The 22,934-nt window shown below is 23.6% G+C and overlaps 7 protein-coding genes across 7 annotated transcripts in view; 2 read left to right on the top strand and 5 right to left on the bottom strand.

Moving 5' to 3' along the window:
• Positions 1-651: 651 nt before the first annotated feature.
• On the bottom strand, positions 652-4,640 carry DDB_G0282729 (hypothetical protein; the record flags this gene model as incomplete). Its single annotated transcript, XM_635138.1, has 2 exons — positions 652-3,594; positions 3,681-4,640. The coding sequence occupies 2 exons, from the start codon at positions 4,638-4,640 to the stop codon at positions 652-654; spliced, it is 3,903 nt and encodes a 1,300-aa protein (XP_640230.1).
• Positions 4,641-5,191: 551 nt separating this feature from the next.
• On the top strand, positions 5,192-6,487 carry mcfU (mitochondrial substrate carrier family protein; the record flags this gene model as incomplete). Its single annotated transcript, XM_635137.1, has 2 exons — positions 5,192-6,276; positions 6,400-6,487. The coding sequence occupies 2 exons, from the start codon at positions 5,192-5,194 to the stop codon at positions 6,485-6,487; spliced, it is 1,173 nt and encodes a 390-aa protein (XP_640229.1).
• A 1,229-nt stretch (positions 6,488-7,716) lies between these two features.
• Positions 7,717-13,242, top strand: vilD (hypothetical protein; the record flags this gene model as incomplete). The annotated part of the gene is made up of 3 exons (XM_635136.1): positions 7,717-7,963; positions 8,067-8,788; positions 8,884-13,242. The coding sequence occupies 3 exons, from the start codon at positions 7,717-7,719 to the stop codon at positions 13,240-13,242; spliced, it is 5,328 nt and encodes a 1,775-aa protein (XP_640228.1).
• Positions 13,243-14,952: 1,710 nt separating this feature from the next.
• On the bottom strand, positions 14,953-16,696 carry tmem104 (transmembrane protein; the record flags this gene model as incomplete). Its single annotated transcript, XM_635135.1, has 4 exons — positions 14,953-15,386; positions 15,476-15,753; positions 15,831-16,454; positions 16,533-16,696. The coding sequence occupies 4 exons, from the start codon at positions 16,694-16,696 to the stop codon at positions 14,953-14,955; spliced, it is 1,500 nt and encodes a 499-aa protein (XP_640227.1).
• Positions 16,697-17,448: 752 nt separating this feature from the next.
• DDB_G0282721 (hypothetical protein) lies at positions 17,449-18,909 on the bottom strand (the record flags this gene model as incomplete). Its single annotated transcript, XM_635134.1, has 1 exon — positions 17,449-18,909. The coding sequence occupies one exon, from the start codon at positions 18,907-18,909 to the stop codon at positions 17,449-17,451; it is 1,461 nt and encodes a 486-aa protein (XP_640226.1).
• A 434-nt stretch (positions 18,910-19,343) lies between these two features.
• On the bottom strand, positions 19,344-20,659 carry DDB_G0282719 (hypothetical protein; the record flags this gene model as incomplete). Its single annotated transcript, XM_635133.1, has 2 exons — positions 19,344-20,412; positions 20,472-20,659. The coding sequence occupies 2 exons, from the start codon at positions 20,657-20,659 to the stop codon at positions 19,344-19,346; spliced, it is 1,257 nt and encodes a 418-aa protein (XP_640225.1).
• Positions 20,660-21,412: 753 nt separating this feature from the next.
• Positions 21,413-22,934, bottom strand: part of gxcAA (IQ calmodulin-binding domain-containing protein) — a gene marked incomplete at both ends in the record, with an annotated part of 3,636 nt that continues 2,114 nt past the window's right edge. Inside the window, one exon of the mRNA XM_635132.1 lies at positions 21,413-22,934. This exon is cut by the window's right edge and continues 1,438 nt beyond it. Coding sequence (XP_640224.1) covers positions 21,413-22,934 — 1,522 coding nt within the window.

Genomic DNA, 22,934 nt, shown 5'->3' with positions numbered 1-22,934 from the left:
ATATATTTTTTTTTTTTCACAATAAATTTAAATAACCTGAATGGCAAATTATTAATAAAGAATCAATTCAATTTAATACTTTAGAAATTTAAATTTTCCAAGCGAATTTGTTTAATGAATAATAAATCAGACTTGTTTTTTGTATTTTTCTGTGAATAATTTTGAAACTGGTATCTCAATTTTGGAACTTTTCACAGAAAAAAAATAAAAACAAGTCAGATTTATTATTCATTAAATAGATTCACTTGGAAATTTTTGTAATAACCAAAGTATTGGGTATATTAATATATTACTATTATTTTATAAAAAAAAAAAAACAAAAAAAAAAAAAAAAAAAATAGAATTGATTTGCTGCAAATCAATTCTATTTTTTTTTTTTTTTTTTTTTGGTTTAGAATCTTAACCAATTTATTTCAATGGTAATTCAAACATGTTTAAAAAAAAAGTAAAAGAAGGAAGAGAGGAAAATGAAGAATTGGCATTAATTAATACAACAATAAATGGCAACATGGGAGTGGAGATAAAAAAAAAAAAAAAAAAAAAAAAAAAAAAAAAAAAAAAAAAAAAAAAAAAAGAATTTTATTAAAAAAAATTTATTATTAATCTGAATAAATATCATTTGTATGATGGTGATGATTATGATTATGATTATTATGGTGATTTTCCTTGGTTGTCAGATTGTTTTTGTTCAACAAATGATTGAACAGGGAAATATTTAACATGAGTACCCCATTGTGGAGATATTGATAAGAATTTAACATTGTTAAACTGTACACCATCAATTAAAACCTTAGAGTATATTGATTCAGTGTTTGAAGAAGAGGATGAAGATGAAGAAGTTGAAGCCACTGGGCCACACATTAATTTTGTAATTGACAAAATTAAACTTGAATCATTTTCTTTTTTATCATGGTCTTGTTTCTGTGAATCTTTAGAAGAAGATTGTTTTTCATCTTTACTATTTTTACTATCACCACTATTTAATGTATTTGAAGATGATATTGAGGAACTATTTTTATTTTCATCTTTCTTTTTTGAACTACTAATACTATTACTACTACCACCACCACTACTATTACTACCACTATTTTGATTATTATTTCCAATGTTACTATTAATTCCACTACTAATACTATTGATATTATTACTGATTCCACTTAAAACGCTACTATTTCCACTACTACTACTACTACTACCAAATCTTGTTAACATGTTTTTCTTTTTTGATAAATTTTTATAAGAAACCAATAACGAGAAAGAATTATCAGTTGGTGGAGAAAGAATTGGAGTTTTAATGGAATTTGAAATGATTGGTAACCTAATTAATTTTAAATTTTGTAATATAGTTTTTAAAACAATATGATCTACACCTTTCTTTTTTGGTATCCAATAATCTAATTGTACTTGAACATTTAAATTATCTAATTCAATATTATCACTTGAATTATTATTAATGGTACTATTATTATTATTGTTATTACTATTATTACTGTCATTTTTAATTATGTTATTATTATTATTTTGATTAATAATTTGATTATCTAAATTTTCAGAAATTAATTTATGACCAACATGAGTAATTTGAATACCTTTTATAAATGGAATAGCATTTGAAGTTGTTGAGAAAGGTATTGTGAGTAACGCTTCACCAATTGGGAATTTATATTGATTTGAAATACCTCTTTGAGCAAGGACATATTGAGATACTTTTGATTCGATTTCACTAATTTGATCAAAAGTAGGTGGTTCAATTTGATCGAAAATACGTTTCCATTCTGGATTATTTGAAAATAATGTAGAGTAAGTCGTATCATTGGATGCCAATTGTAATGTTATATCATTACTTTTACCCAATGGTAATAGATAGATTAAGAATGGATTCCAACCTCTTGGTTTTAGAGAAATTAAAGAGACGTAAACTTTCATAATAGCATTTACATAACTATCGGAACCAGCTATAACTATTTTAGTTTGTTCACTATGTAACTTTGATAAAATCGCTTTAAAAACTAAATTGATTTCAGTATTTGATTTTGTTGATACAACTTTAAAATTTGATTTTAAAAGTTGAGATTGTTCAATTATTTGCTCCATTTTTTTACCTCTTCTTCTTAGTGAATTAACAAAGAATAAATGTATTGGTTTATCAGAATTTGATAATTGATTTAATATTGAATCTAAATAAGTATTGGATACTAAAGTTGTTGTTGTTGTCGTTGTTGCTGTGGGTGGTGGAGAGGTTGCTAACGATGGTGTTATTGGAGATGTTGTTGCCACCATACCTGTATTATTGGATATTATAATTGGTGTTGATGTAGAAGGTGGTACACTTGAACTACTAAGATGAAGTGGTGATGAAATAACATTTAATAATGGTTTTGAGGTATTACCAACTGAACCGCTACTATGAGGTAATTTATTTTCATTTAAAATATTTATAAATGATTTTTCATTTGATAATTTAAATTTTGGTGAAGTTGGTGTTTGAATATTAGTATTTGGTGTAATATTATTACCATTATTATTATTATTATTATTACTATTATTAGTTGTATCTTCTACCTCATCATTTTCATCATCACCTTCTTCATATATTGTTTGACTAAAATAATATTGATTATTATGTGTTGGTTTCTTACTGGATGGTTTTATTATTTTATTTGGTGTTGGTTCATATACATCACTACTACTATCACTTGATGTATCATATTCATTAATAAAGTTTGTATCATCTTGTTGTCTTTCAACACCACTATTAATTGAATTATTACTAATATTATTATTATTATTATTGTTATTACCATTACTATTACTATTGTTATGGCTATGGCTATTACTTCTACTTGATGATGATTTTATTGTTATAGGTTTAATTAAAGATGAAAGTTTTTGAAGTTTTGATTTTTTATTCTTTTTTACTTCACCACTACCTGTTTGACTCCTATTACTATGATTATGTTGTTCATGTTCTCTAATATCTAATAGTTTTTGTGATAACAATCCAACCTCAGTTGTATTTATAAATTGTTGGTTATGATGATGGTTATGATGATTGTGATTGTGACTGTGATTGTGATGGTGATGATTTTCAATTTCTTGATCGGTTTCATGATGATGATGATGATGATGATGACTATTATCAGGAAATGTTGAAGGAGATGAACTTAATAAAGTTGGAGAATTACCATAGTTTGAAGGTCTAGTGATTGGATTGAAATGATAAGGTACATCTTGGTATGATATAACTTCTTCATCATATTCATCATTTGAATCTGAATCAATGAATAAATTCTCATCATCAGAGTTTAATCCCATATCATTCAATTGATATTCTTGTGCATTTTCTAAATCTTCAATTTCTTTTGGAACACTACAAATAGTTATATTTAGAGTAGTAGTTGGTATTGGTTGCTGTTGTTGCTGTTGTTGTTGTTGCTGCTGTTGTTGTTGTTGTTGTTGATACTGTTGTGAGCTATTACCACTATTTATAAAATCATTATTACTACCAACACTACTATTAACATTACCACCATAGTTTGTATGGGATATAATTGGTGTCATATCTAAATCTGATGTAAACTCACCTTGTTGAAGCTATTATTAATAATATTATTAATAATATTATTAATAAAAAGTTATCATCATCATCATCATCTTAATTATTGAATGTATACACTTACGATTTGAGATAAATTAACAGTTGAATAAGAAATTGGAATATCCCTTTGTCTTTGTTTATTTGAAGAGGAAGAATAACATTTTAATAATGTAATTTTTATAAAATCATCATACTCTTTTAATGAATGATCATAATGAAAACTAAATCTAATATCTAATGGGTATAAGTATGTTTTTTTCGATTGATTACTTGGCTCATTAGTTTGTCGCTTTGGTGAAAGATTTATATTTAACGATGGTGATGATTCTACATTATTGTTAATATTATTATTATTATTATTATTATTATTATTATTATTATTATTATTATTATTATTATTATTATTATTATTATTATTATTACTACTACTATTACTATTTACAAAACCAATATTTGGAATTATTATTGAAGCTGATGAAATTGGTACAAATGATGTTTCGATATTATTACTATTATTATTATTAATATTTTCAATATCATTATCATTTTCATTATCATTTATATCATTTTCATTTTCATTTTCTTCATTTTCATTTTCACTATTTATATTATTATTATTATTATTATTATCAATATTATCAGTATCATCTTCTACATCATTAGTAAAATTGGTATCTAATTTTATTTTATCTTTAAAAATTGGTTTATTTAAACTGATTCTAATGTTTGAAGAGGATTGAGATAATACAACTTCTTCTAAGGTTTTTGATAAATCGATTGGAGTTGTGATTAAAGTTCTCCTAATTTTGTTGAGACCAACTGAAAATTTGATTGATGTTGGTATCTTTTCTCTACTTTCACTTGTTAATTCTAATTTTGAAATTCTAACATGACAACATCTTTTAATTGAACTATGTTGATTGGTTTTTTCATTATCTTTTAAATTACCTTGAATTTTAAGTTGAGGTATAATTACAAACCCTTCACCATTGACGGAATGAGATCTATTTAATAACCCTGGTGGTACTAAATATGAGCTCATATTTCCTAAATTTTATTTAATACACAATAAATTTTAATTTTTCAAAAAAAAAAAAAAATAATAAAAAAAAAAAAAAAATATTATTTAAAACTATTATACAATTATTTTTCTATACGATTATTATTCTATACAAATACAAAAATAAAAAAATTAAAAAAATAAAAAAAAATTAAAAAAATAAAAAAAAAAAATTAAAAATTAAAAATTAAAAAATAAAAATTAAAAAATTAAAAAAATTAAAAAAATAATTAAACTATGGTCATAAATGGAATATACCATTGATTTATATTAAAAATATATAAGCAGTCATTAAAATTTAAAACTATAAAGAAATTAATTTCTTTTGGCCAAGGTTTAAAATAGCAAAAAATAAATCAATTTTCATACATGTTTTTTAATAAAATAAAAAATTAATAAAATTATTGCAACACCCTAATTTTGGTGGTGTTTAATTATGAAAAATAATAAAAAAAAATAAAAACAAAAAATTAAAAGAATGAAAAATAAAAAATAAAAAAAAAAAGTAAATACACACTAATTTTAAATTCAATATGAATCAAAAGAAACAAATAAAATCAGATAATCTACAACAACAACAACAACAACAACAACAACAACAACAACAACAACAACAACAACAACAACAACAACAACAACAACAACAACAAAAACAACATATAAAATATTTAAATTCAAATTTTAAAGATGTTGAAAAGAATAAAATATTAGTTCATTTAATTGCAGGAAGTGGTAGTAAATTAGTGGAATCATTGGTAATGTTTCCATTGGATACAATAAAGACAAGACTACAATTTCAAGGTGATTTCAGTCGAGGATCAATAAAGAATCGATATAGTGGTATTGTTAATGCATTTAAAACTACAATTAGATCAGAGGGTATCTTATCATTGTATCGTGGCTATATACCACATACACTCTATGTATTACCAGCAAGTGCAATATCATTCGTTTGTTATGAAGCCATAGTTCAAGAAGCAAAGAAATCAAAGAAATTTAAAAACATGATGTTTGATACAAGTGGTATAAAAGCGGTGAAAGAGACAGGTGAAGACCTTAGAAATGGTGGTAGTACTAGTACTAGTAGTGGTAGATTTGGTGTATTATTACCAATATTTGTTATGACAATTGCAAGAATAACGGGTAGTGTATTAAGAACACCATTTGATGTCGTTAAAATGAGACAACAAGTATCAGGTTCATTGGTGAATGAACATGTCAAAAAAACCAATTCAACAGCATTCAATAGTGCTTTAAAAATTATTAAAACCGATGGTATTATCGGTTTATTTAAATATTCATATGTCTCATTACTAAGGGATTTACCATTCACCGCAATCTATTTCTCAACTTATGAATTCTCAAGAAATTATCAAAAACATCTCATCAATAGAGGTTTAAAAAGTGGTGAAAAAAAGAAAAAACTGTCATCCATTAATAATTTAATATCTGGTAGTTTGGCTGGTGCGTTTGGTACAACTCTAACAATACCAATCGATGTTATAAAAACTAATCTTCAAACTCAAGATTTATTACCAAAAGAAAAAAGAGTTTTTAATGGTGTTATTTCTGCTTTTAAATATATTATTAAAAATGAAGGTTTCAAAGGTTTAACAAAGTAATTATTTTAATTTTAAAAATTGAATCGATCCAAAAAAAAAAAAAAAAAAAAAAAAAAGAGGTTTATCAACTATTACTAACAAAGTTTATTTATTTTAAAAAAAAAAAAAAAAAAAAAAAGAGGTTTATCAACACGTCTTATTCATATTGTTCCCTCTGCTGGCTTATCGTTTTGTGCTTACGAATATATAAAAAAACTATTATTATAAAATGGAAAAAATGAATAAAAAAATAAAAAAATAATTTGAATAAATTAAAATTTTATTAAAAATTTTATAATTTTATAATTTTTTTTTGGTTATTATTATTTTATCTATATATTTGTATTTTTTTATTATTTTTTATTATTTTTTTTTTTTAAACATATAGTTGTTTGGTATAATAATTATTTGTTTGGAACAATGATTTTTTTTTTTTTGGAACAATGATTTTTTTTTTTTCCATTTTTGGAACAATGATTTTTATTTTTTTGGAACAATGTTTTTTTTTTTTTTTTCTTTTTTTTTATTATATTAAATTAATATTACTTTGAAATGTAAGTTTGAAATGACCAGGCCATAATATTGTTTGATTTTTCCTATCGAATGTACTGTTCATCAACTTTATAGTGGTATTAATTTTTTAATTCAAAATAAAAATTTTCTCTTTATCAATTATTATATATTGGATATTAATTTTCTTGGAGTTTCAAGAAGACCCCAAAAAAAAAAAAAAAAAAATCAAACGTTTTATTTTTGTAAAATATAAAAAAAAAAGTTTTTTTCATAAATGCTTCTTTTTCATATTGTTCTTTCAAATGGTATCATTTTGTGCTTATGCATAAAAAAATAAAGAAAATGAAATAACAAAAAAAAAAGAAAAAAAAAAAAAAAAAACAAAAAAAAAAGGAATAAATTTTTTTTTTTTACAACAGGATAAGACGTTGTTTTTTTTTTCAAAAAATAAAATATCCTGTGTATCTAGATTTGGTCATATGAATCCATGAAAAAAAAACCATTTTTAATTTTTTATTTTTTTAATTTTTTTAATTTTATTTTTTTTGATTTATTTTTTATTTTTTTTTTTCATTTTATTTTTTTTAATATTAATTTGAAAAAAAAAAAAAGTTTTAGGTGGTTGTTCCCTTTAGTTGCACCAACAAAACACTTTTTTTTTTTAATTTATTGGGTGTATAATTTTTTTTTTTTTTTTATATTTAATTTATTTATTATAACATAGCTACACTACATGTATTTATATATATAAAAACTCCATAACTTATTTTTGTACAAAATATAAAAACCTATGTAAAAGTAATAATAATAATTATATATATATATTTTACCATATATCATCCATCACATATAAATAATAAACAATATTCAAAATAAAATAAAATAAAATAAAATAAAATAAAATAAAATAAAATAAAAAAAAAAAATAAAAAGAATAAAATAAAATGGGACAACAACAATCAGGCATAAATCCTAATGAGCAAGCTGCAGCAGTAACATTTTCAAAAGATACCGAGAGTGTTGAAATTAGTGATAGATTTTTAGTAACATTCCCACTAGAACTTAAACAATTATTAAATTTAAAGTTTTTAAATTTATCAAGAAATAAAATTACAAGATTAGATGGTATTTCAAATATTTTAAAACTTGAAGATTTAGATGTTTCATATAATGCTATTTCAATAATTTCAGGTAAATAAAAAAAAAAAAAAAAAAAAAAAAAAAATTTTATTTATTAATTTAACTAATTATTTAATTATATTATTATTTTATTTTAAAAAATAAAATAAAATAGATGATTTATATCAATGTAAATTATTAGAAAAATTAAATTTATCATTTAATCAAATTAATAATATTCAATCATCATTTATAGCACAATTAAAATTATTAAAAGTATTAAATTTATCAAATAATTTATTAAGTCAATTACCAAATGAAATTGGATTTTTAAATAATTTAACAACATTGAATTTATCATTTAATAAATTACAACAGTTACCAAAAACCATTGGTAGATTATCATCATTACAAAAGTTAATTATAAATAATAATTGTTTACAATTGTTACCTAATGAAATTGGTGAATTGCTTGAATTACAGCAATTGGATTGTGCAGAGAACGAATTACGTATACTACCAACCACAATTGGTAATTGTAAATCATTAACAAAGTTATATTTAGATAATAATGATTTCTTGGAGATGATACCAGAACTAGGTAACTTAATGAAATTAAAAGAATTGAATCTTCGTTCTAATCAATTGGTTGATTTACCATCATCATTCTCAAAATTAATTAATCTTCAAATATTAGATCTTGATGATAATCAATGGGAACATACTGATTACACTGTTAATGATATACCACGTTTATTACAATATTTAAGATCAAAAAAAGATGTTGTAAATAAATCAAGAAAATCAACTTCAAAAGAATATCGTAGAACTTTAACTCGTCAAAAAATTGAAGATAAAAAAAGATTATCAATTAATAATGTTTTTGATAATAGTTCTGTAAGTAAAAAAAAAAAAAAAAAAAAAAAAAAAAAAAAAAAACCAAATTGAAAAATATATATTATTAACACACACTATTATTTTTTTTATAAAAGTTTCAAGTTGTTGAATATAAAAAGAAATTATTACAATTAAAAGGTTTAAATAGAATTATAGTTAAAAGGGTAGAGATTGCATTATCATCATTAAATAATGATAGTGTTTTTATTTTAGATGTTGGTAAAAGAATTTATTTATTAATGGGTACAACATCGAATCTAAGAGAGAGACAAAAAGGTTTACATCTTTGTGGGTTATTACATACAGAGAGTGGTGGTGTTTCAGATTTAGTTATGGTTGATCCAAAATCAGCGAAAAAAGAAGAGTTGATTGATTTTTGGAAGGAATTTGGCGGTGGTAATAATAGTACAATGTTAAAGATAAAGAATAAATCCGATATAAGTGATATGGAGATGGAAGAGGATGTAATTTTACAAACTAAACTATTTAAATTTTATGAGCCTGAAGAGGGTAGATTGGATATTCAAGTTCATGCTGGTGTAATACTTTACAAAGCAATGTTGGATAGTAACAGTTGTGCAATCTTAGATACAGGTAACGATATCTACGTTTGGTCAGGTCTTTACAGTAGTAGTAATGAAAAATCTTGGTCAATGTTAAAAGCTGAAGAATTAATCACTCGTGGTAAAAGATCAGAATTCTCAGAGATTCAATGGGTAGTCGAAGGTATGGAAACTTTATTATTCATTGAAAATTTCGTTGATTGGGTTGATAACTCTTGGGATCAAGAATATATTAAAACTCAAACTATCATTAGAGAACATGAAGAACAACAACGTAAAGAAGCTGAAAGTGAACGTTTAAGAATGGAAAGAGAAGAAGAAGAAGAAATGCAAAGAATGAATAGAAAATCTGGTGAACAAAAACAATTACAACAGCAACAACAACAACAACAGCAAGTTTCATTCATTGCAACTTCTTCACCATCTTTAAATGTAAATTCACCATTTACAACTGTTACACCACCATCATCTATTGGTACTCCTCAAACTCCATCTCCAATTTCAACTAGTGGTAGTACTGTTGTTTTACCACCAATTAAACCACAAACCACTACTACTTCAACATTACCACCAACTGTTGTATTACCACCAATTAATAATAATAATAATAATTTATCAGAGAGAGAAAAGATTAAAGAAAGAGAAAAAGAAAAGATTAGAGAAAGATTAAAACAAAGAGAAGCAAGTACTTCTTCAAATAATTTATTAACACCAACTAATACAACTCCAACTAGTGTATTATTACCACCAATCACTTCAATCTCTCAACCATCTTCTCCAGTTTTACCAAAGATTGAAAAACAACAACCACCAACTGTTGTTACTCAACCACCAGTTTCAACTTATAAACATACTTTTAATCCAGTACCACAACAAAAACCAGTGGAACCTGAAGTTGTAATTCAAAAACCAGTTGAACCAGTTGTTGTAGTTCAAAAAACACCAGTTGTCCAACAACCACCAGTTTCAACTTATAAACATACTTTTAATCCAGTACCACAACAAAAACCAGCTGAACCAGTTGTAGTTCAAAAACCAGTTGAGCCAGTTGTAGTTCAAAAACCAGGTGTTGAAGTTCAAAAATCACCAGTCGTTCAACAACAACCAACAACATCAACTTATAAACATACTTTTAATCCAGTACCACAACAAAAACCAGCTGAATCAGTTGTTGTTCAAAAACCAGCTGAACCAGTTGTAATTCAAAAACCACCAGTTGAACCAGTTGTAGTTCAAAAATCACCAGTTGTTCAACAACAACCAACAACATCAACTTATAAACATGTATTTAATCCAGTACAACAACAACAACAACAAACTACTCAATCTACAACAGTTAAACAACCAGAAATACCAAAAGTTGTAGAAGAACCAAAGAAAGTAGAACCAACACCAACACCAAAACCATTACCAAAACCAGAACCAACAATTGTTATTCCAACTCAAGTTAAACAACCAGAAATACCAAAAGTTGTAGAAGAACCAAAGAAAGTAGAACAAGTTTCAATTATTAAAACTGATGAAAATGTTCAAACATTAGCACCATTACCAGAGAAAGCTGAAGGTGTTAAAAGACAAGCTGCATCTAGAAATCCAATTAGAGCTAGACAAGAAAGAGCTGCTCAAGAAGAAGCAGATGCAAAGAAAAGATTGGAAGAACAAGCCAAAGCTAATGCATCATCAACAACAACAACTGTAACAGTTACAAATTCAAAACCAAATGTTCAATCAGCATTAGGTGGATTTGGATTATTATATTCAGTTGGAGCACCAGATGAAACAATGTTTAAAACAAGAGCTGAAAGAATTCAATCAGCAATGGATAATTCATCATCATCAAATCCATTCTCATTAAATCAACAACCAAAAGATCAACCAAAACTATTACATATCAAAGGTAGAAGATCACCATTTGTTAGACAAGTTGAGCTTTGTTATCAATCATTGAATAAAGGTGATGTTTTCATTTTAGATTGTGGTAAAGATAAGAATTTACTCTATCAATGGAATGGTTCAGAATCAAATCGTATTGAAAAAGGTAAAGGTATGGATATTGGTAAATCCATTAAAGATAAGGAAAGAGTTGGTTGTCGTGTAATCATTGTTGATGAAGGTAAAGAACCTGAAGAATTTTGGAAGATATTAGGTGGTAAAGGTGAGATTGCTTCAGCCGATTCGGCTGGTGATGATAGAGATGCTGAATTAAACATTAGAAAGTATATAACACTCTATCGTGCACAAGCAATCAATGCTGATAAAGAATTGGATTTAATCCCAATCGAAGGTAGATTATCAAAATCAGTATTGGAAGCTGAGGAATGTTATATCTTAGATTGTGTAAGTGAAATGTTTGTTTGGACAGGTACAAACTCAAAATTAAAAGTTAGAAATATGACCTTGAAAATGGGTAATGAAATGTTTGCCGCCAGAGCCAATAACTGTTGGACAAGTGGTGCTTGTCATCGTGAATTCCCAGGTAGTGAACAAGTATTATTCAAAGAGAGATTCTCTGATTGGGGTGGTTCATTACCAATCGCAATGCAACAAGTACCAGTTGGTTTAAATACTGCCACTGCAAAGAAACAAGAAAAGATTTGTATCGACACAATGCATAAACCAAAAGCAGAGAAAGAAGAGGTTATGATTGATGATGGTTCAGGTAAACTTACCATTTGGCGTGTTGAAGAATTTCAAAAGGTTCAATTGGATCCTTCAACCTATGGTCAATTCTATAGTGGTGATAGTTATTTAGTATTGTATACTTATTTCTTTAAGAATAAAGATAACTATTTAATCTATTTCTGGCAAGGTAAAAATAGTTCAATCAATGAAAAAGGTACCTCTGCTCTATTGACTGTTGAATTGGATGATTCTTTAAAAGGTATGGCAAAAGAGGTTAGAGTCGTTCAAAATAAAGAACCAAAACATTTCCTTTCAGTTTTCAAAGGTAGATTCATAATTCATCAAGGTAAAGATCCATTATCAAAGAATTATAAACCACCTTCAAATCCAAATGAACCAATTCTTTATCATATTCGTGGTACAACCGATTTCAATACTCGTGCAATTCAATCAAAACTTTCAACTCAAACTTTAAATTCTTATAATTCCTTCATATTGAATTCCACCGCAAGCAATGGTACAATCTATATTTGGTATGGTAAATTATCAAATCAATTGGAAAGACAATTCTCAAAGAATATCTCATCGAAATCTTTAAATAGCAATGGTAGATCTAAATTGGTTGAATTTGAAGAAGGTAAAGAATCTGAAGAATTCTTTAAACTTTTAGGTGGTCGTCAACCATATCCATTATCAAAAACCACTTCAAGAGTTGAACCACGTCTTTATCATTGTACTGTTGGTTCTGGTGCTTTTGTTGTAGATGAAGTCACTTCTTTTGCTCAAGAGGATTTACTTCAAGAGGATGTTTTCATCGTTGATGGTATCGAACAAATTTTCATTTGGATCGGTACTGAAACCACTGAAACTGAACGTAAATCTTCAATGGAAGTAGCAGTTGAATACTCTTCAACTTTACCATCACCAAGAAAACAAAATATTCCCGTCTATCTCACTTATCATGGTAAAGAACCTTACATTTTCACAAGCCTATTCCATGGTTGGGACTTTTCAAAGAGAGTCATTCCAACTATCTCTTTTGATCAAGATTTACTTTTAGCAAAGGAAATATTAGAACTTTATACTAAAAAATATACATATGATCAATTAGTAAAGAAACAATATCCAAAAGGTATAGATGGTTCTCGTTTAGAAGAATATTTATCTGATGAAGAATTCATTTCAATTTTCAAGATAACTCTTGCTCAATTTAAAACTTTATCTTTATGGAAACGTGAATCTTGGAAAAAAGAATTAAGATTATATTAAAAAAAAAAAAAAAAAAAACCCTTAAATATTTATTTATTACATATTTTTTTTTTCCCAATTTATATATAATTAAAAAAAAAAAAAAAAAAGAAATTATTCATTTACTTCTTTTATTTTTCCATTTTTTTTTAAAAATAAAATAAAAAAACTTCAATTATATATAAATAATTTTTTATTGTTTGCAATTGCTAATTTTTTTTTTTTTTGTTTCCCAAATTTAATATGTGAATAATAAAAATTTAGGTCGAAAAAAGGTGTTTTGGGTTTGCATGGGGCGACATGTTTTTTTATATTTTTATTTTTTTTTTTACAACCCAAAACACCTTTTTTCAAAAATCAATAAATTAAAATTATTAAATCTGTAAAATTTATTTCATTTTATTTTATTTTTTTTTTTTTTTTTATTTTTTTTTTTTATTTGAATGTTGATGGATAATTTATGGGGAGAATAAGTATAATAAAATATTTAATTGTTTTTTTTAGATTCATCTAATAGTGTCCAATTTAGAAATTTGATTGACAAAAAAAAAAGGAAAAAAAAAAAATTAACATTCTTTTTAAGGACAAATCTATATAATTTTAAATTGGAAATAATAAAAAATTATCAGAGTATAAATTGGCCTTTTTTTTTTTTTTTTTTTTTTTTTTCATTCAAAACCAAAAAATTAAAACAAATAAAATGAAATAGTATTATTTCAAAAACAAAGATTAAGGATAGAATTTAAAAGAAAAAAATAAAAGGTAAAAAAGTGATTAAAAAAATAAAAATAAAAAAAAAAAAAATCTAATTTTACTATTAAAAAATATAGAAAATAGAATTTATAAGTGGTTATTTATAAAGAAAATGTAGTAATATGATATGTATCATAACCCATTCTAATGGTAGAGAAAGGAAAGATTTATCTATGCACTATATCATTTAGAAAAGTTAATGTTCATATCAATACTATCATATCCAAAGGGAAATAAAAAATGATCAATATTAATCTAGTGTCAGAGAAAGGAAAGATTTATCTATGCACTATGACATTACGAAAATATATGGCCATATAACTCCCTAAATTTTTCAATAAAGTTTATTGAATAAACCTTAGAATTTTTAAATAAAAATGCATTCAAAAACAAATTTAATTATAATTAAATAATAAAATAAAAAAAATAACTTATATTATAAAATTATAAAAAAAGAACTTTTATTATTATTATTATTATTATTATTATTATTATTATTATTATTATTATTATTATTATTATTATTATTATTATTATTATAATTATTATTATTATTATTATTATTAGTTGAATTTGTTGTTGTGGTTGTTGTTGTTGTTGAAGAAATTTCAAGAGGTAAAATTTTTGTACCTAGTAATTCATCCCAAATATAATCAATTTATCGATATGGTGGTAAAATATCAATGATTGAAGTACCAATTTGATAGAATTTAATTGAAGGTGGAATTTGGTTTTCAATTCTAAATGGTGTATATTCAGTATCTTAATTGATTTTACCTTCAATTTGATCTTCACAATTTGATATTATAATATTCAATGGTTTCAAAATTTTATTTGGATATTCTAATTTACTATTTATAATGGGTTTGTTGCCATTGGTTTTTTTTAGAAAAAAAAAAAAAAATAAAAAAAAAAACAACCAACCTCTTTTTATTTATATAAATTTTTAAAATAGTATTATTATTTTTATTTATTTATTTATTTATAAGTAATAATAATTTTCCAAGTTGCTAAAATTAAACAAATTACACTTATCAATAAGATAAGTAAATAAAAGAATTTGTTTGAGAATGGAGATTTCTTTGGATTTGAAATATGATATTGTTCAATTAAGATTTTGTTTGAATAAAATGAGATTAAAGCTGGCATTACAAACATAATACCTAAACCAGCGTATGAGCCAGTTATATTTACTAATAATGATACATTTCTAGTACAAAATGCAACACCAACTGGAATCAATGAACTTGTTAATGAAAATACAACATTTCTAACTTTTGAACTTATCTTATCCTGTTTCCATGTAATTAATTGTAAAAGATTATTACGTAAAGTAATTGAAATTAAAATATAATTCGTTGATAATGTAAATACTGGGAATAAAGATAAGAAATCACTAACAAATTTACTATCTTTATAAAAAAAATAATAAAAAATAAAAAAATATTAGTATTAGTATTTTTTTAAAATATCAATATATATATATATATAAATTACATACTATATGAAGTAAAATTATAAATATAAAGTGATTGAATTTGACAAGGAATAAAAGTATGAATTGAAGTTGAAGCAGTTGCACAGGTTGGATTTGTTACAGCACCAAAAGCAAATAATGATACAACACATAATGTACCATATGCAATGAAAACCAATATAAAGTCTAATCCCATCAATGTAAATAAACGATCTTTTTTTGAAATTGGTGTTAAAAATCCTGGAATAGAATGGTGTGTCATAAAACTATAAATACTAACACCAAATATTGATGCAAGTTCCCTTTTTTAAAAAAATAATGAATTGTTGATGGTTAGAAATATTATAATATATTATTATAATTTTAATTAAAAACTTACGAAATTTCAAATATTGGAACTTGTTTAATTGAAGCACCATTACCTTGAGCAATAAAAATAATTGAAAGGATGATCATAAGTAAGAAAGCAACATTACGAGTGATCAAGGTAGCAAATTGAAGATATTTTGTTTTTTGAAAATTAAATAAAGAGAAAGGACCAACGAAACAAGCGAATAGGAATAAATAGAAATAGTAGACAGTGTGATCTGTAAATTTACCCCAACCACCTGTAACATTTGCTAATGTTGTTGGAACTGTTGCTGCATAAATTGATAAATCACCAAATAGATAAATAATCAATACACCATAGAATACTTTATAACCAATATTACCTAAAAACATTTTACTCATTTCACCAACTTCCACCCTTTTCTTTATTTCAAATTGTTCATTATCACTACTACTACTACCACCACTTGGTTCTAATAAATTTCTATCCTCTGCATTTGATTGTAATATTTTATTATCTGAATATTCACTATTAATTAATGAATCATTTTCAGTTGGTGGTTTTTGATAATTTTCATTATCATCATCACCAATTATTCTTTCTTCTTTTTTATTTACTAAAATAAAATTTGCAATTGATAAACCTTCAATAAGCCATGTTGCTGTTATAAATCTATATATAAAAATAATAATAATTAGTAATATGTAATTATAATATGTAATTATTATAATAAAAACAATAAGTACTTACGCTAGAAAACCAATTGCTGCTAAAAAAAGTAAACCTAAAACTAAACCTGCTTTTGAAAATCCATAAGGTAATGCAAGTGCACCTACACCTACAATAAGATTGAAAATATAAACAAATGCTGTTTTCTTTGAATATGTCGACCCATCACTTGGTCCACCTGCCATTATTTATTATTACTTTTTTATTATTATTATTATTATTAGTTTTTTTTTTTTTTATTAATACAATTTTTAATTATTTTTAAATAAATGAAAAAATAACAATAATTAAAATTTGTTTAAAGTGCGAATAATCTAACAATAAACAATTATCCCACGATTTTTTTTTTTTTTTTATTTTTATTTTTTTTATTTTTTTATTTTTTTAATTTTTTATTTTTATTTTTTTATTTTTTTTATTTTTTAAAAATCCCGTTGTTTTTTCCCAAAATACCATTTAAGATAATTTAATTTGATTGTCAAAAAACAATCTAGACAGGAAAAAAAAAAAATAAAAAAAAAAAAAAAAATCGTTGAGATATATCTATTGAAAAATTAAGAAACACAAATTGTTTTCATTTTTCCAAACCAAAAAAAAAAAATTAAAAAATATAAAATAAATAAAAAAAAAAAAATTTAATTGTTAGGTTGGTTAGTGATAATAATTGTCTCATTTTAATAAAATGCAAAAAAAATTGACACATATTTTTTCACCTCCCCAAAAAAATAAAAATAGAAAATAAAATAGAAAAATAAAAATAGGAAAATAAAAATAAAAAAAATTAAAATAAAAAAATAAAAAAAATAAAAATCAAATAAATTAATTGTGTTGGTCATAATAATCTGTAAAAATGTTTATATTTATAATTCCAATTTTAGTTTTTTTTTTTTTTTTTTTTTTTTTCTTGGAAGGGAAAATTTATTATTAAATTTTATTATTATTTTAAATTAATTCTAAATTCAATAATATGAAAATTTTTCGATAATATTTCAGTTGAATATTTTAAAGCATCATTTTTTGAAATGGTTTCATCTGATACAGTAATTCTATAATGAGTAATATTTGGATTTTTAAATATGATTTCATTGAATAATTGTTCATTGAAAAAGTAAACTTCAAGAATTTTCAAAGATTTAAAAGATGATATAAATGAAACCAATTTTCCAATTAAAAAATTTGGTGCTTTTAAAAATTGTTTAAGTATAGGAATTTGATTATTAAATGAACAATAATTATAAATTCGAAGTTGATTAATTGTATTTTCATTTTCATTCAAGTATTTATTGATATTTGAAAAATGATTATTAAATTTAATTGATTTTTCATCTTTTGTCATTAAATTTCCTTCAATAGATTCATTAAAACATAAAACATTACAAGAACAATCTATTTGGGAATAGTATTCTGAAAATTGTTTTTTTTGATTTTCATTTTGATTTGTCTCATTTGATAAATAAAATAAAAAACTATTTAAACATATTCCAATTGAAAGAAATTTTAATTTTGGTGATGATTTAATTAAAGTTTCTATTTCATTAATTGATATCGGAGAATAATCACAAAGTATTAAATTTGATAAATAGTTTATTTTAGTTCCACTACCACTACCACCACCACTACCACTACCACTACCACTACCAATACCAATACCACTACCACTAGCATCACCATAACCATCATTATATGATGAAAGAGTATCAATAATTGAGAAAGATCTTTTTGAATAATGAACAAAAAAGTATTCTATAGTATTTGACCATTGTTTAAAAGTTTCTATTAATACTTGAATTTTTGGAGTTTCATAAATTAATAAAGTGAAAATTTTTGATACTATTTTCTTTAAATGATTGATTTTTACAAGATCAACATAAGGACTTAATGAAAATTGACATAGAGTTACTGATTGATCATTTGTTTGTTTACATTGGTATATTTTATCTAGGATATTAAGTTCGAAATCATTATTTACATTTCTTAAATAAAGGTACTTGAAATTTGTTTGTTCCATCATTGAAAGTTTCATTAATTTTTCATTTACAATTTCAATTGGAATTTCAATGGGTCTAAAATCACTATCAATTTGATAGAATCGTTGGTCATCATGATCGAAATGTAATTTTAAAGTTTCAACATTTTCACTTTTTATAATTGAATATTGATCTTTACCTTTTTCTTTAAAATTAAAGTCAACTGATATAACTAAATTATCTGATAATGTTTTGAACCATTCTCTTGATACTAATGCAACGGTAATCATTAATTTCTTTATTTCTTGTTCATCTTTTCTATAATCACTAAATACATTATTTGTTTGAACCAAACTATTATAGTAATCAATATGAGTACATAATATTTTAATAATATATTTTTGTAAATAAATTGGTAATCTGGTTATCATTATTTGTAATTTTAAATTAATAAAAAATAAAAAAAAATAAAAAAAAAAATAAAATAAAAAAAAAAAAATAAAATTTTTAAAAAAAAAAAAATAAAAAGAAAAATAGTTGGAAATATCTGGATATTATTTTTATTATTTTATTTAAAACATGGTAATTAATTTTTATTATAAATTTTAATTATTAATAAAAAAATAAAAATAAAATTAAATTCTTAATTTGAATAAAATAAAAATATAAAAAAAACTATTTATAAATCTAATTTTTATACATTCTATCTATAGCACACAAAAAAGATAAAAATCTCTAAATTTGTAACCAATTTAGCTAACATCCTTTTCTTCTTATCTTATAATTCTTTATCTTTCACAATAAACTTGGTACCAATTTTTAATTGGTGTTATAAGTGGGGTTGGAGGGAATCTTATTTTAATACCTAAAATTTGAATTTCTTCTTCTTTTTCTTTATCTCAATATTATCAGTTACATTTTTAAACATTTTATTTGCAGCATCTTGTTTAATGATTTCAACTAAACCCAAATCAAAAAATATAAAATTGTCTTCATCATTATATTTATATTTGCCAACATGTCTTAATGATAAATCTGAATGTAAATAGCCTGAATTTGAAAACTGATTACAAGCATCCATTAATCTATCTTTAAAACCATCTTTGTTGTAATCAACAGGGGTAATTGGTTTAAAATATGGCATCAATAAACAACGTTCATTATTAAACTCTAAAACCAAGGTTTTGATTCCCCAAATATCATACCAAAGTTTACTTTCTTCTTCAATTTCAAGATTTTGTTTTTTTGTGTCGAAAAACTTGATTACAAATGCTTTGGCTTGAGTGTTAATTGCTAACCATGCTTTACCTTCTACACCTGAACCTAAATCTGAAATTAAATAAATCTTTTTGTAATTTTCCTTGTTTTCAATATCTTCAATTACATATTCTATTGATACTGTATTATCATCATCTTTATTTTCATCGTCATCAGTAAAACTAATTTTATTTAACTCTACCCATTTAAAAGAATTTCGAGTGAATTCCATAAATGTATTTTTCAATTGTAAACTTTGGCTAATGTTGGAATAGTACATCTTTTTAAAAACAGAACAAAGTGATCTAACCAATTTTGATTCATCATTTGAGGTACGGTCAGTGTGAGTGATTTCTGGTGATACAAATAAGAATCTCTTAATCTCTTTGGTTTGATCAAGTTGGTGTGAAACCCTATCCTTTTTTGGGTGATCACCCAAAAAAAGTTTTATTGGAACTTGAATTTGCTGAACGAATGGTGAATATAATTTTGATATGGATATAGGTGACAATTCTTCAACTTTTTCAGTTTCAACGAGTTTGTTACCACCCAACCATGCAATTCTAGTTTTAAAGTAGCAGCTTATAATACCAAAGATATTTGATACACCATGTGTATGTTGGAGTAAGAATATGTAACCAAAGAGTTGACCATATGATTCTTCAGAAAATTCTTCACTTTTGAGTTCGATTACTCCTTTTGGAATGCCACGGTGAGTAATGATCAAAATATGAACCCTAAAGCTTGTAATGGAAAATTCTCTTTGAGTTCGGAGTTGTTCACCAAGACCACATAATAATAAAACAGTAAACTAAGTTTAATAAAAAAATCTTTATCCTCTTCTAATTTCTTTTTATTTTGTTCATCCGTTTCATTTTGTATTTCTTTTGTTATTTTATTAATTTTTTCTTCTAAATCTTGCATTTCTAATTTAAATGAATAATATTAATTAAAAATAAGTATATGTTGTGATGATAGAGAAAAAAAAAATATATAAAAAAAAAAAAAAAAAAAAAAATATAAAAAAAAAAAAAAATATACTAAAAAAAAAATAAAAAAAAAAAAAAAAAAAAAAAAACTTAAAAGAAGGCAAAATTATTGATATAAAAATATAATAAATTAAATTTAAATAAAAGCTATAATAAAAAATAAAAAAATTAAATATATTAAAAAATGAAACTTATTATAAAATAAAAAAAAACTCATTTTTTAAAATATAATAAATAATAAGATAATATATAAGAATGTTATAAATATTATTAATTATGGTTTCAATTTTTAATTTTTCTCATTAAAGTGAAACCATAATTAATAATATTCATAAATAAATAAAATTTTAAGTTTATTGTTTTACAATACAATTATTATTTTTATTTTAATATAGATTTTGGAAAATAAATTGTTAATTGTTATATGTTTAATATTAAATAGTCTTTTTATTAAACCAAAATTAGAAATTACAAATTTAGAAAAAAAAAAAATTTAAAACAAATATTGGTAACTAAACTTTCCAAATATAAAAATGTTTGAAAATTCATTTAACTATAATCATTAAATAATTAGAGGTATTGTTAAAAAAAAAAAATTGTGTTTATTCTTCAGAACACATTATATTAATTGTTTGTTTTTTTTTTGTATATACATAAAAGTTTTTTTTTTTTTTTTTTATTAAAGTAATCAATTTGAGGAGGAATTCGTATCAGGTGTAATTTGATCAGTTGTTGTTGTTATTGTAGTAGTGATGGTGCCATCAATTTCCTTTTTCTTTAACTTGTCTAAATTTTTATCAGTTGATTTTTCTTTTTTTAATATTCTATCAGACTTTTCTTTTTTTAATGATGATGATTTATCTAAATTTTTATCAGTAGATTTTTCTTTTTTTAAAACTTTATCTAAACTTTTTTCAGAGGATTTCTCCCTTTTCAATAATTGATTCTCTTTTAATTTCTTTAAAAATGGTTCAAATGATGAATGAGAAGTTTGTTGTTGTTGTTGCTGTTGTTGTTGTTGTTGTTGTTGTTGTTGTTGTTGTTGTTGTTGTTGTTGTTGTTGTTGTTGTTGTTGTTGTTGTTGTAAATCCTGTATATTATCATTATCAGTAATATTTTCTTTATTTGAAACTGATGCAATGAAATTTCTAAGTTGTTGACTTTTTCTTACTATTTCAATTTGAAATAATTGTTGTAAATAAATTTCCAACATTAACCTTCTAGATTCTACAGTAGTAGTACCTAAAGAATTTATAAAATGTTTTTTTGGTAATTCTTTAATCTCCTGATTTGGGAATTTCTTTTTCATCTTTTTATTTAAATAATCAAATTCACTATATCTCTTTGTAATATTAATAGTTTCACCAGTTTCGTCATTTGTAATACAAATATTATAAACTGTATATTCTTTTTTACCTGCTTCTTTTAAATTTGTTGTACCTAAAATTGATACTGTATAATTTTTATCACTATCAAAACTCTTTAAAATTTCTTCACAAACTAAATTATCATTATTATTATCATCTAAATTATTATTATTATCATTATTATTATTATTATCTAAATTTTCAGTTTGTAATTGTTGTTCCAATTCTTGATTTGTTGATGATGGTGTATTTGTTGTTATTGATGATGGTGTATTTGTTGTAGTTGTTGTTGTTGTTGATGTTTCATTTGATTGTTGAGGAGGTAATTGTGGTAATAATGAATTTGAAAAAGTTAATGTTGAACTTGAACTATTTAATAATAATGTTGAACTTGAATTATTTAAATTATTATTATTACTATCTAATATTAAAGTTGAAGGTCTAGTTATTTTAGTTTTACAATTTGTTTGAATATGATTTAAAAGGTATTGTTTCTCTGATAAAGATTCAGTTGCTAAGAAAGCCATAGTTTTACCAAGAATTAATTGGAATGCATTTTTAATAACTTGATTATCATCGATATCTTTTAATTTTGTAGAAGGATCAGTTAGGTCGAAAAAGTATTTAAATTTGAAACAATGTGATGAATCCTCTTTACCAGTGATAAGTATAGCATTATTAAATAAGAAATAAACCATTTGTTGTAAATCTTTTGAGAATCTAGTATCCAATTGACAATCTAAGATTACACCTTGTTTTAAGAATAGTCTAGTAGGTTGCACCAATTCTGAATTATTCTCCTCTGACCAGCCAATTAACGATTTTTGAATTTCCAATACCCTT

This window comes from Dictyostelium discoideum, assembly GCF_000004695.1.
Source record: "Dictyostelium discoideum AX4 chromosome 3 chromosome, whole genome shotgun sequence".
Classification (NCBI taxonomy): domain Eukaryota; phylum Evosea; class Eumycetozoa; order Dictyosteliales; family Dictyosteliaceae; genus Dictyostelium; species Dictyostelium discoideum.
The sequence above is the reverse complement of the archived record's forward strand: the minus strand, read 5'-3'. Positions and strand labels throughout refer to the sequence as shown.